Here is a 13,491-nt window from a genome sequence, read left to right as displayed (position 1 = left end):
GTGCCCGGGCTGCCCGCTGCCGGGGTGCCTTTCTTTGTCGCCTCCCCGCCGTGCCTGGGTGCCATGGGCGCTTCCTACCTGCGCCGCGGCGAGCGGCGGACCGGGAGGACCCAGACCCGAGTGTTCCCGGCACGAGCCACGGGACGCGGGACACGTGTTGAGCGTGGACCCGCGCCGGGGAGGCTTCCCGCCCCGTTACCTCCGCCACATGCCAGCTCTGTGGGCACAGGAGCGGGAGCACCTACCCAGGAAGAGCAAGGGGCAACCACGAATTTTTCCACACCTCCAAGTACGTGGAGCAGGTGTGTAGCCACTCCCTCCAGGACTTCCGTGGACCCGCGGCCTCGTCCCAGGGGTACCTGCCCCCTCCTGCCCGAGGAAAGAGCAAAACCCAGCCACACCTTCCCATCCTCCTTGTGCTTCATTTCCAGCGGCTGATAAGATGGTTGTTCTGCCCGGGCTCGCTCGGGCTTTTTTCCCCGGGGTGTTTTGACCCGTTTCACCGACTGCATGACCTTGGACTAGCTTTAGTGCTTCCGTCCACGTTAAGTGATCCGCATAAAAGTCAGCCAACCAAAGGGGGAGGGCAGTGCCCCGCATTTAAAGTTTGGGCAGAGGAGGTGAGGGAAAGATGACTGACTACTCCCTCCTCTTCTCTCTTGATGAACAATTCGGTTTTATACCCTTAAGAAGCATTGTAACATTCTTCCAAATGCACACAAAACAGTTCCTTTTGATAGTAGAGGTTAACAATCTCCAAAGGACTGTGATCCTCTTAGTGGCCCCACTCAAAGATTTAAACAAATGTATACTCTCAACAGTGGCCCACAATGAATTGTTCTACTTCAAAGCTGGTATTTCCTTAGTAGGTTAAAGAATTATAGGAAAGAAACATCATCTTAGGAGGATAACTAAGAAGTTAATTTTTAATAATAATTTTATTACATCTTGGTATCAGTAAGGCAAACATTTTTTTCATCTTTTTTTCCTAGTTTGAATTCTTGCTAAACTGCTAATGCTAACTTCTTTAAGGTTTGCAAAGTGCCTTTTTGTTATAGGACTTACTCCCCCCTTACCAGTTCTTTTCAGAATGGGTCATTTTTAATCAGACAAAATTTGTTTTTTCTTCTGAAAAACTTTTTTTTTTGCCAAAAGTGTTGGAATATTCAGTATGTAATACATAGCATTGAAGTAAATTTAAAATAAATTAGCCAAATCAATAGGTAACGTTTTTTTGAATCTGAGCATTCTAGAGTTGTTGAGACTAGATTTAAGTCAGACTGATACCAATGACTTGCACTAACAAATGACTTCAGTTAGGCAGAGTTTGCTTGAAGTAGCCTTTTTAGAGCTAGAGAATAGAATAATGTTGACATTGTTAAAGAGCAGGAATCTTTGGCAATGGTATATGAAATCTCTAGGTTTGGAATAGCTGAAGAGTCAGGAATGTAAATGAGAATTAAGAATACTGGAGAAGACTAATGGAAAAGGAAGTAGAGGACAGCAACTGCACCAGGGACTAGTGGAAGCTCTGAATCTGGCCATTTCAGTAATAGTGTATTACAGAATCATGGTGCTTACCATTCAAGGCCTGCCCACATTAAATCTGGCCCAGGAGTCTAATGTCAATTCTAAATTGCTTCTGTTTCTGTATGTAACTATAGAGTGCTTCCAGATTTGGGGTTCATTCATTAATTTAGATTTTCATTCAGAAAATAGAATTGTAATAGAAGGAAAGCTGAGTTTGGATCATACCTCTGATATTTAGTGGCTTTGAGATTGTGGACAAGTCATTTATGTCTCTTTGACCCATGGTTTCTTCATCTGTAAAGTGGAGATAATACCAGTAGTAGCTATCTTACAAGAATGTAGGAAAGCCCGGATGAGAGAATATATTAAGCACTTTACAAACTTTAACGCATTGAGACAACTGTGGGTGGAATGGTCTGGTATCAAGTTTTGTTTCAGAAAGAGCAGAGTTCAAATCCTTCTTCAAATCACACATTTCTTAACTGTGTGAATCTGAGCAAGTCACTTTACCTCAGTTTCTTCAGCTATAAAAAGGGAGACTCTACCTCCCAGGGTTGTTGTGAGATATTTGTTAAAAGTACTTAGTCCATAAAGTCAAGGATTGATCCAGACATAATGCTATGAAAAATTTTAAAAGGAAGAAGTTACTTGCACCTTGGGTGGGGATAGAGTTGAGGAAAAGCTTCAGGTAAGAAGTGCACTTAAGTACCAATGGAGAGAGAAAGAGAGTTGTTTGCACAGGCAAGGATGAGGAGTATATAGTCCAGGCCAGGTAAGGTAGGATGAGTCAGTGACTAGAGATAGGAAACTATGGGACAGGGATAGAGAGGAAGAGTCAACCAAGGTTTATCTAATGGAAAAGCTTTGGAGTAATGGTACTCAGTAGTATTATTACTGTTTATTTAGTTCTTTTATGTGAAATGTGATGATCTGAATGTAGATTTAATGGTCCATATTAATATTATTTTGAATCATTTAAATGATGTATTGTGACTTTCTTTGCTGGTGAATGTCAGAATATTAAGCACAAATAATAAAGCAGTTTTGGATTTACTGCTGGTGACCAAGACATTGAATTTGTAACCTATTTTAATGTTTTTAGTTGATTTTAAATTCAGGTACACCAGGCTTCTGTGGGTCTAAGATAACTTTTCATACTGGTAACTTTTAACTTGAATTCTATACAATATCATTCCAGTGGCAGATATGACCTCAGTGGAGAATGCAAAATGACTTCTGAGCAATTTTTAAGAATAATATAGGGTTAAAAAAAACTTTATGAAGTACATTCACTTTTACATTCATGTGTATACATATATATATCCGTGTAATAAGTGTGAACACATACCAGATGATTTTTTTCTAATTTTTTATGTATTTTTGTATATATTTGGAATATAAAACTTGACTTTTGTGTTCCTGAAAGTGAAAAACATTTGGTATTTATTTTTTAAAGCAAATTAATGAAATTAATTTTTCTTTATAAATTTGCAGATAAAGTTTCTGTGAATTTTTGGTTCTTTATGAATTAGTCCTTGAATTAGGAGTTCTTACAGTATTTGTTGTATAAATGTGTAGTTTTATTAACTGCATTTATTGGGCTCCTCACATTATAGGAAGGACATTTATAAACTGGTGTGGAGTATGATGAGGATGACCACAGAACAGACAAGGACTTGCAGGCATAATGAGCTCTTTATTCAAATATCTAAAAGTTGTCTTAAAGCAAAATTTTTTAAAATTATTCCTGTCCCAAGAGGACATAACCAGGTCAAAAATGAATAGAAGTTACAAGGAGTCAGATTTTGACCCATTATTAAAAATACTTCCAGACTTAGAAGTGTCCTAAACCCCAGAATGTGCTGCTTTGGAAAACAGAAAATTCTCTATTCATAAGGTCTTCAGAGACTATCAAGAATGTTAGAGATGCCAGTTTCATGTGGGAACTTACTAGATGACTACTAAGGCTCTGATTCTACTCTTTTGTAGATTAATTAATTTTGTAGATTGATTCCTGATCTTTTAAAATACAAATTCAATTTTAATTTGTAAGTTGAAGGTATTAAAAAATGTAGATAAGAATTTAAAAAATATTCTTAGAGCCAGTATCCCAGTGAATTGTGTGCATATTTGTATTTATTTGTGGAATAAATCTTGTGGACCTTAAAAGTCTGTGGAAGTGTGAAATTTTAAAAAAATTCGAAAAGTTACTTATTGCAAGCAAGAAGAGAATGCTGGGCTTAGTATCCAAATACAAATCACAGCTCTACTACTTACTATCTGTGTGAGCTTGGGGCTCAATTTCTTTGTCTTTGAAAGGGAGATTGGAGTTGATAACTTCTGATGGTCTTTTTGGTTCCATGTTTATGATCCTGTGGTGGACTTCTGAATTGGGTTATTTATATTGATCCTCCTATTCAACCATTAAATTTGGGAGTAGGGATGGGGTGGGGAGCCTGATTAGGTGTGAACTCTGTTGTTTTTTTTCCATTTTTGTATACCTTGGCCTGAGCATGATGCCTTCTTTCTAAGAGGAACATAATAAATATTTGTGGAATTTATCAATTGCTTTAGTTATACTAAGGACTCCTTAGGTCCAGCTAGTCAGTTAAAGACTTAAGGGAGGACAAAGCAGCCACTAAGCTTTAGCTGTCAGCTGTCTTTGTTCTCACACAGTTTGCTGGGTTTTGATATTGATCTTCCATGATGTTTCTGATAACCCCTAATGGCCCCAGCTTGGTTTAGACTATGTTGGTTTTGGACTATCCTTGGAAGAAATGTGACCTGCAGTGATAATAGTAATTCTCTTCAATTAAAAACTTTTTTTTGCATTTTTAGGTGTTTTGAGGTATTGTTTTGAATCTAGAATTTTAGTAACAACCCTTTTAAAATAGTGTTGAATTAATTAGAAATATAAACAAGATTCAGTTTGCTTCTGAAAAAATATATAAATAAATATGTTCATTTGTGCCGATATATGAAGTCATATATGTGTATGTACACATCCACACACACACACACACACACACAATGCTTTAAAGAAAAATGTAAAAGTACAATTCCCCCAAATTATTGCACTTTCAGTCTTCTCTAAATTGGAATTGTCTTGTCTATATTGGAAGAGTGCCGGTTGTGAAGGACCAAGAATAACTTTTCTCTAATTCACTTTCTTGATATGTATATACAGTTTTATTAAGTGTGTAATACAATTCTTCTTGTAACTCAGTTCTTCTAAGGTATCTTATCTTCTCCCTCAGCATGTAAATTTTCTGTATTAAATTCTATTATTTGGCACCTGTTTGCTTTGCTTTGTAAGTGGAATTTTCTGTATCTCTATGAGTATCTTTCCTTAAGCTTTGTGAGTTTAGGGATCATGTTTTCTACTTCTTTTAGTCTCTACTCTTCAAGTTTATTGCTTTGTCTAGCACTTTAGGACAGCTAGGTGGTGCAGCAGATAGAATACCTGTCTTGGAGTCAGGAGGATCTAAGTTCAAATTCATCCTCAGACACTTGACACTGACTGTGTGACCTTAGGCAAGTCACTTAACCCTATGCCTCACATCCAGAAGACTTTTCGACAAGACAGTGAGGCTGGTGACTTAGCACAGCATTCTCCCCCCCCCCCCCCCCATTCAAGTCCAGTTTACTTGCATATCATGGCCTCACTTCCCTGAAGTCATAGTCTTCTTCAAGAATGAAGGAAAAACATTATCAGTGCTTTGTCTATAATAGGTACTTGTTGGAAGTTCCTGTCTCCAGTATAGAGCCAAACATATCTTGAAATGAAGGTGGAACATTTCTTTGAGATATTTTGTAAGATTGCATATAGTCTTGATAGAATTGTTGCCATAGTATCCAGATGTTTGTCTTAACAAATTAAATACTCAAAATGTTTTTTATTTGTGTGGAGGGTGGGGAGTACAGTCCAAGCTAAAAATTAAATTATAAAACTTGTGGAGGCCAGAATTTATCTTGATTTTTACATTTGGGGAATAAAGCATGTTAATTTATATTTAAAATGAAACATGCTGATCATTTTACCCATTCAGGACGGACATTGGAGAGGATTCTGACTGGTTGGAACTTTGTTACAAAGGTCTATAGAATATTATTCTAGTGCATAATTCTTTGTTCAGGACTTTTCATATGATCATAAAGCTGGAAGTGAACTTAGAGATTTTTTAATCATTGTTTGTAAAGGAGGACACTAAAGAATGGCAAAATTAAGTACTTTACCCAAGGTTACAGTTAGTGGCATATGACTGGATTGGGCCCCAGGTGTCCTGGCTTCCAGTTTCATTTATTTTTTATTTCACCAAGTGGTTGACACCAATGCAGAATTTTTCTGATCCTGGCCTTTGATTTCACTGTTTTATGAAAAACCCAGTAAGGAACCTCCTTGGGAGCATTAAAAGGTTCATTGCTTTGCGCAGGGCCACCAAGCTCAGGTATTAGAGAGTAGGCAGGTCATCAGAATTTAAGACCAGTTCTCCATCCACTGCATCATGCAGCCTCTCACACAAGAATTTTAAGAGGGAATCTTATAATATACACATGGACAGATTATATCATTGTGCTCTCTCTCCTCTTTTCATATCTTCTCTAATAGTAAGGAGCAGTTTTTGTTTTATTTTTAACTAATAACTTCCCTTCACTTTCCTGGAGTTCTACTTCATATTGGATTCCAGAAGGCAATGTCAGTGCAGCCCAGTGCCCTGTGGTCCTGACAAGATAGAAAGGCTCAAGCAGAAGCCCTGTAGAGCCTCCTTGGTTAAGTTTGGAGAGAATTGGCACCAGAAAGTTGGCCACTGGGGTGAAGAAATTTTTAACCACTCCAAATCATGAAATGACCAATGTGACATGAAATAAGTGGGAGATGGTGCAATCTGGGTTGCCTAAAGGAGTAACCATACCATGAAATCATGGAAGATTCTTCAAGTGTTGGAATTAAGTTCTTTTCAGGTGAGTTGCTGAGGTGATCAAGAGCAGCAGAAACTCATTTGAAGAGAACTTGACTATTTTCATTCTTCCATGTTAAAGAGAATACATAGCTGTTTATGCCATTTCAACAGCAATTGATAACACTTAACCAAGTTTCTTCTACTTCTGTTCCTATTTTAGCTGTAAAATATTTAGCTCCTAAAAAGTTTAAATAGTAAATACTAGCACATTTCAAAACAAACCCATTAAGGTTTCACTTAAAACATTTTAACATTAGAAATGTAAAGTAGATTAAAAATTGACACAGTTTGTTGAGCATTATTTGCTCTCATGTCATAGTTTTAAAAAATACTAGGCTGAGAGCTTTGTGGTGCAGTACTATTTCTCACTCTACTCATTACTTTCCTTATTTGTAGATAATCCTTAGGATTCCTTCTCAGAGACATTCAGATAAAGACTACAGGAACACTTGTTGCAGTTGTTGTATAGAGAATTTTTTGTCAAATACCTGATGACCTCTTAAAGTCTCCTCTAATTGAGATTCTGAGACATGGGTACTGCTGACTTCCCAGGATCCTTGTTAGGAAAGGAAGAAGAGGTGTAACACTTGAAGCACTTCAAAAATGTTGGCCACACCAGACCTCAGAATGGAACTCATACAGTGCTCCGGAAAAAGGAGCCTGGGAAAGGAGGGTGAGATTGCCCTGAGTAACCTCAGCACGGGGAGGGGGAAGGGGAGGCAGGGAAGGAGCCTGGCCATCAGAAGAGATTTACAGCAGTCTGGAGGAGGAAAGGAACCTTGGACCATTTCTATATAAAGAACATAGTGTTTGATAAGCAAGGCCAGGACTAGAGGCATCTATCTATAAAGTGACCTTGGTCTTGTGATTTCTTTCTCCCTCCCCACCATCCCCCACCAGGTGCTGTTTGCTTTTTTCATATACAGAGCCCAACAGATTTATTCTGAATATATGTTGTATATACATGAGTATATGTATATACAACTTATATTCAGAATGTATGTATGTTGTGTTTCTCAGTAGATAGAGAGTTCTTAAAGGTAGGGGCTTTCATTTTGTATTTGTATTCCCAATGCCACTTGATAAAGTAGGTACCTAATAATTGTTAGATTGATTTTGGATCTGATATCCATCTTTTCTTTTTTTTAAGTATCCATCCAACTTTCTTTTCAGAAAACATGCTTTGAATTGCCATCGAATGAAGCCTGCTCTCTTTAGTGTGCTCTGTGAGATCAAGGAAAAGACAGGTAAGTTATTCTTTGTGGGGTAGTGATGGTAGAAATGGTCCAGTATGCTTCTATTGGGCTTGGAGAACAATACTTTTACATGATTTGTAGGTTTCTGACCAAATCTTAAAACTTTTCTTAGCTTGGCATGCCTTTGGTGGTGGGTGAATTATTTTTTTATGGCTTATCTGTAACAGGTTTGGTATATATAACCTTATTATAATGGTGATTAGTTCAACTTTGTTTTAAGACCAAGCAAAGAGAAAAAGAAGTATTATTCTGATTATATTCCAAAGAACAACTTCAGGTCTTTGATAGTCACAGGAAATATTGAACAGTCCTGGAGAGTATTGTCCTGAGTAACCTCAGCAGGGGGGGGGAGGGGGTGGCAGGGAGGGAGCCTGGCAGGGAGCCTGGCCATTGGAGGAGATTTACAGCAGTCTGGGGGAGGAAAGGAGCAGAGCCTTGGACCATTTCTATATAAAGAACATGGTGTTTGATAAGCAAGGCCAGGACTAGAGGCATCTATAAATTAACAATTTTAAGAACTTGCTGTGTGCTAGGGCTCTTTGCTTAGTGTTGGTTATACAAGAAAAGGCCAGAACATGCCTTATTCTCAGAGACAGGCAACATGTAAAGAGCTGGATACCTAGCAGCTAGATTCAATGCATATACATAAAGTGGATGGCAGGGAGGGAAGGACCCCTGGAAAGGCTTGGAGAGGATATGGAACTTGAACCATGTCTTGAAGGAAGCTAAGACGCAGAGGGGCAATGGCAGAGGGCATGATGGTTTGGTGTTTTGAAAGAGGAATTATGGAACTAGAAACTAGAGGCTGCTCTGGTATAGTAGAGTGAGCCCTGGAGAGAGAAGTCTTGACTGCATCACTTACTGTATATGTAACTTTGTCACAACCTTTCTATTTTTCAGTTTTCCCATCTGTAAAATAGGAATAACAGTGCTTACTTACACTGTCTATTGAAGGGGATTGTCATGAGTATAAAGTGATGGGATGAATGTGAGTGAAGCTCTGTTTAAACTATCAAGCCATGTGTAAAAGTCAGCAATTGTATTTATAATCAGATTTTGTATTGTCAAAGCAAGCACTGTGATTTTAATTAGAAAAACAAGAATCAGTGGAGGAAGGAGGGAGAAAATTTGGAACTCACAATTTTAAATAATATGTCAGAAATAGTAATTGGGGAAAATAATAAATTACTAAAAAATAAAAAAGCTAAATTTTTTAAATTAAAATTAAAAACAGTCTAGGAGAGAAAATACAAAATCAAATCAAGGTAAAATGAACTCAGTATTTTAAATAGCAAATATCAAAAATTGTAATTGAGGAAGAAATAAATTGCTAAAAAATAAAATGCTAAATAATTTTTTAAACCAAAAAAATAGAAAACAAGAGTCTAGGAGAGAAAATAAAAGATCAAATCGACAAAGTACAATGAAAATTGACAGTAAAGATTGTTACTTGAATTAATTAGTCTTTCTAGGATGAATTAGCTTGAAAGGAGGATGTAGCTTGTGACTGTATTATGTCATTTGAATAAAATCGAGACCTTTAACTTCCTCAGACTGCCATCAGTAGGTTGAAAATTAGCCTTCTCTATTAAGAAAGTTGCACAAATTATCTTCTTTGTGAGTGCTTATAAGATCATATTTCAGTATTTGGTTATTTAAGTTGAATTGGAAGAGCATAGCATTCACTTTCACCTTTACTTTCAAAGCATTTATACTTATACAGGTGTTTGTGAAAGTACTTGCACACACAAAAAAATCACTCTGATTATCTTTGATGTACTTTTCACTGGTAAATGTACTTGATTTTTAAAACCTTTGCAGCTTGGTTACACTGAATTTCTTTTGGTCTTACAGATTTGTGAATGTCTGATAACCTGTCTATTCCTTATTTAAATTATGGGGAGCAGATGTTATAGCTTTCAGCAAACAAAAGCCTGGACATATTGTAGCAGAAGGGTTAGACTCTCTTTGTGACCTAATCACACAAGCTTCTTTTTCTACCAGTGAATTGATTTAAGAAATGCTTGTCCCCCAAATCCCTCCTCATACTTCTTTTGTTGTTTCTTCAGTTTTCTGCATAATAGATTGGCTAAGCAATGTTCCCTCTATTGAATGATTAGTTTGAAAAAAAAATGTATGAAATTTCTATTGCCTAAGAATCTGAAAAGGGCAAGAAAATATTATACTTAAAAAAAGTTGCACACATATCTGTGCTCTAATATATAATCATCCCTAAAGAAGTTGTCAATATTTTCCTCTTTTCTGTCACTTGATTACTTTTTAACCATTATAAAATAAAATAATGCAATTATCATACAGCTTCTTTTTAGAATCTAATCTAGGAAATGTAGTTTGGGGGCATAGTCCTGCCTCTATGAGATTATGTGGATTTATGTTTAAAGGATCTGTCTATTCAGCTTTAAATTCATTGGTCCCTCTAACTGGATTCTTATTTCTCTTAGTTTCTAGATTGTTGCTCCCTAGAGGGCAGTGACTTTTGCATATAATTTTAATTTGTATAACTCCCAAGTACAGTGCGTGAACTTGTGGCCACTTAAATGCTTTTGATGGTAACTCTTTCTTCAGAGCATTAATTACAGTTTTACATTGTTGTTAAACTTAGGAGATTCAGCATCATGAGGATAATTTGTAGAATTTATTATATAATGCCAAAAGGAGATTAGATGATACCAAAGAAAATGATCCTTGTCCTTGTGAAGAAATATTTTAACAATTAGATTTATAATGAGAATATATCGAACTTAACTTAAAGTTCCACTTTATGAATTCTAAAAACTCGTTTCTAATTTTTCACTTTGTTAATTATTCAATTGTTTGAGTAAGTCAAGTTTAGAATTAATCCAAGACATTTCCATTATAGTCATATACAGGTAATCAAATACAATGGTGGTTTGTTTTGCACATGCGCACGTGTGTGTGTGTGTGTGTGTGTGTGTGTGTGTGTGTGTGTATGTATGTTGTGTCAATCAGAGAGAACAGAGAGAGAGCCAGAGCACTCGAGCGAGTGCATGAGGCTGCTTGTATTCATCTACCTCCAGGCTAAACTCTTTCTTTCTGACTGACATCCCACTTTTTTCTTTCACTCAGTAGGCACTTAGTAAATGTCAAATCCTTTTATACTAAAGAAGTATAGAGTATTGTATATACCTATAGGTATTTGTGGAACCTAATTTCTCTTGGCAAGAAGTAATACGGACTCATTTATCTATCTAGAAAGTAAATAGAGAATAATGAGGAGGCCCAGGTAGTTTGGGATTTCAGGAAAGGTCCTCATATAGAAGGTGGTCTTTGAGCTGAACTGTGAAGGAAATGGAATTAAGGGAAAGGTGAAGAAGAACTCTTCAGGTATGATGGGAAAAGCTATAAGAAGAAACTAAAAAAACAACTAGAATGCTGAGTTCTAGAAACAGGAAATAGGCCAGTTGAGCTGGAATGTAAAATGTAGGAAGAGGAGTAATGTGTAATAAAAGTCTGGACAGGTAGAATGGAGCATATAAACTTCTTCCAAGCTTATACTGACTCATTCCTGGAGCTTATGCCCATTTACTTTGTGTTGCTTCAGGCTTAACTCTCTTGATTGAAATATATTTCAGGTACTAGATTTTGTCCTTTAGAACAGTTGCTGGACTTGCTGTACGTTTAAACAATCAGAAGTCATTTTAATGACTATCCAGCAAAGCTTTACTTTGCCAGGATTGTATTTTTGCCAAGCAAGTTCTTAATTTTGCTGTGATAGCACAAACATAAGACAAAACAAAAAAAAAATCCTCTTTCAAAGAAATTACTATAAATAATTTATAACATAATGGAACATCTTATTTCTTGCTGACCACAATTCATTGTTTTTCTATGAGCAGTGTACTAGCTTAAGTAGGTTGATCTAGATTTTATTACAGAACTTTGGTGGTATTAAATCAGTGACCCTCCCCTTCCATTAACTGTGTCATGTTGTTTCTAATACAAAATTATGATCCCTTGTGCAGAGGTGCTAAAGAAACTAAACTGTCTGGTTTGTTGACATTTTGAAATGCATGTGATCCATTTCCTCTCTGCAGCTTTGACATTCTGATCATCCTCTTTTTTTCTCTTAAGTTTTTATGACATTGCTTTCTCTTAGTTCTCTTACTTGTCTGATCACTCCTCATTTTCTTTTGATGTATCTTCATCTAGGATATATGCCTGCTAGGTATTCTCCAAGACTTTGTGCTGGACCTTTTTCATTTTTCTCCTCTATGCTTTTGATGATCTCATAAACTTTCATTTCAGTTATTCAATTGATGGAAATGAATCAGTTATTATTTCCATCCAGATGATTCTCAGATCTGTTTGTTCAGCCCTGACATCTCTCTTTACTTCCAGTATTCCATCTTGAACTAGATATAGTGTAGATAATCAAAAATATAACTCATTTTTTTAAAGCATTCATAAAAAAAACTTTTATTTAAGACAATAGGGTTAAGTGACTTACTCAAGGTCATATAGCTAGGCAGTTATTAAGTGTCTGAGACTGGATTTGAATTCAGGTCCTCCTGACTCCAGGGATGGTGCTCTATGCACTGCACCACCTAGCTGTCCCTGGAACTCATTTTTTTTCATCTAAACCCTCCCCTCTTCCAAACTTCCTTGCTATCTTTGAGAGAATCAATATCTTCCAATCACACAAACTCAGACTTGCATTATTCTCTTCTCACTCACTCATCTGTTGCCAATTGATTGATTTAACCTTCAAATTATCTCTTGTGTATATATATGTCCCCTTCTTTCTTGTGACACTGCTACTGTCTTGGTGTAGGTCTTTTATCATCTCAACACTTTGGGTTGTCTCCCTGCTTCCTGTTATTCCCCACTTCAGTTTACCCTCCACTCACTTAACAGTGACCCTCCTTTAATTTTTTTTTTTTAATTTTCAAGTCTGAAGCAAGTTAGGAGGAAGGCAGGTAATGCTGGAACTTTAATCTCATTGGTTAAAGTGGGAACAACCTATTTTATCTAGAAGGGAATAAAAATCTTCTAAATTTAAAAAGAAATAAGGTGAGGGGATAGGGTTGGGGAAGAGGATAAGGGAGGGACTCTTAGAAGGATGGGTAGGTGAAGGAATAGGAAGGCAAGGTGACAGGTAAAAGTAAATTAGAGTGGGGAAGGATAAGGTAAATGGGGCATGAAGGATAGTAAGGAAAAAATAGGAGGGAAATACATATAAAAAGTAATTATCACTTAGAATTTAAATGGAATAGGTTTACCCATAATACAGAAACAACAGATTAAAAATCTGAATTCAACAATATGTTGATTTCTTTTGTTTTTTGTTTTTTGTTTTTTGCAAGGCAATGGGGTTAAGTGGCTTGCCCAAGGCCACACAGCTAGGTAATTATTAAGTGTCTGAGGCCGAATTTGAACTCAGGTACTTCTGACTCTAGGGCTGGTGCTCTATCCACTGTGCCACCTAGCCACCCCAACAATATGTTGATTTCAAGAAACACAATAAAAATGTGAGATACACATTGATAAAATTGGAGTATAATTTATTATGTAAAAAAAGGAGGGGGGTAGAAATCATGATAAAGCTAAAATTGATTTAATTAAAAGAGAAAAATAGGGGAAACCACACTGTGTCACCAATATTATTCAGTGTTTTAGACTTTTAAAAATAATCAGTATACAAAACCTGAGAGTATACCAGCTAAAACAAACACAGGAACTACGTGAACATAAACATAAAACAC

At 36.6% G+C, this 13,491-nt stretch overlaps 1 protein-coding gene across 2 annotated transcripts in view; it reads left to right on the top strand.

Annotated features, from left to right (window-relative positions):
* The window catches only part of LOC141500249 (pre-B-cell leukemia transcription factor 4-like), a 65,448-nt gene that overhangs the window by 546 nt on the left and 51,411 nt on the right, over window positions 1-13,491 (top strand). For both annotated transcript variants that reach the window (XM_074203306.1, XM_074203307.1), the window contains exon 2: window positions 7,665-7,738. In XM_074203306.1, the coding sequence (XP_074059407.1) occupies window positions 7,665-7,738 (74 nt within the window). The remainder of the gene's footprint in view (window positions 1-7,664; window positions 7,739-13,491) is intronic.

This window comes from Macrotis lagotis, chromosome X (assembly GCF_037893015.1).
Source record: "Macrotis lagotis isolate mMagLag1 chromosome X, bilby.v1.9.chrom.fasta, whole genome shotgun sequence".
Taxonomy (NCBI): domain Eukaryota; kingdom Metazoa; phylum Chordata; class Mammalia; order Peramelemorphia; family Peramelidae; genus Macrotis; species Macrotis lagotis.
The sequence above is the reverse complement of the archived record's forward strand: the minus strand, read 5'-3'. Positions and strand labels throughout refer to the sequence as shown.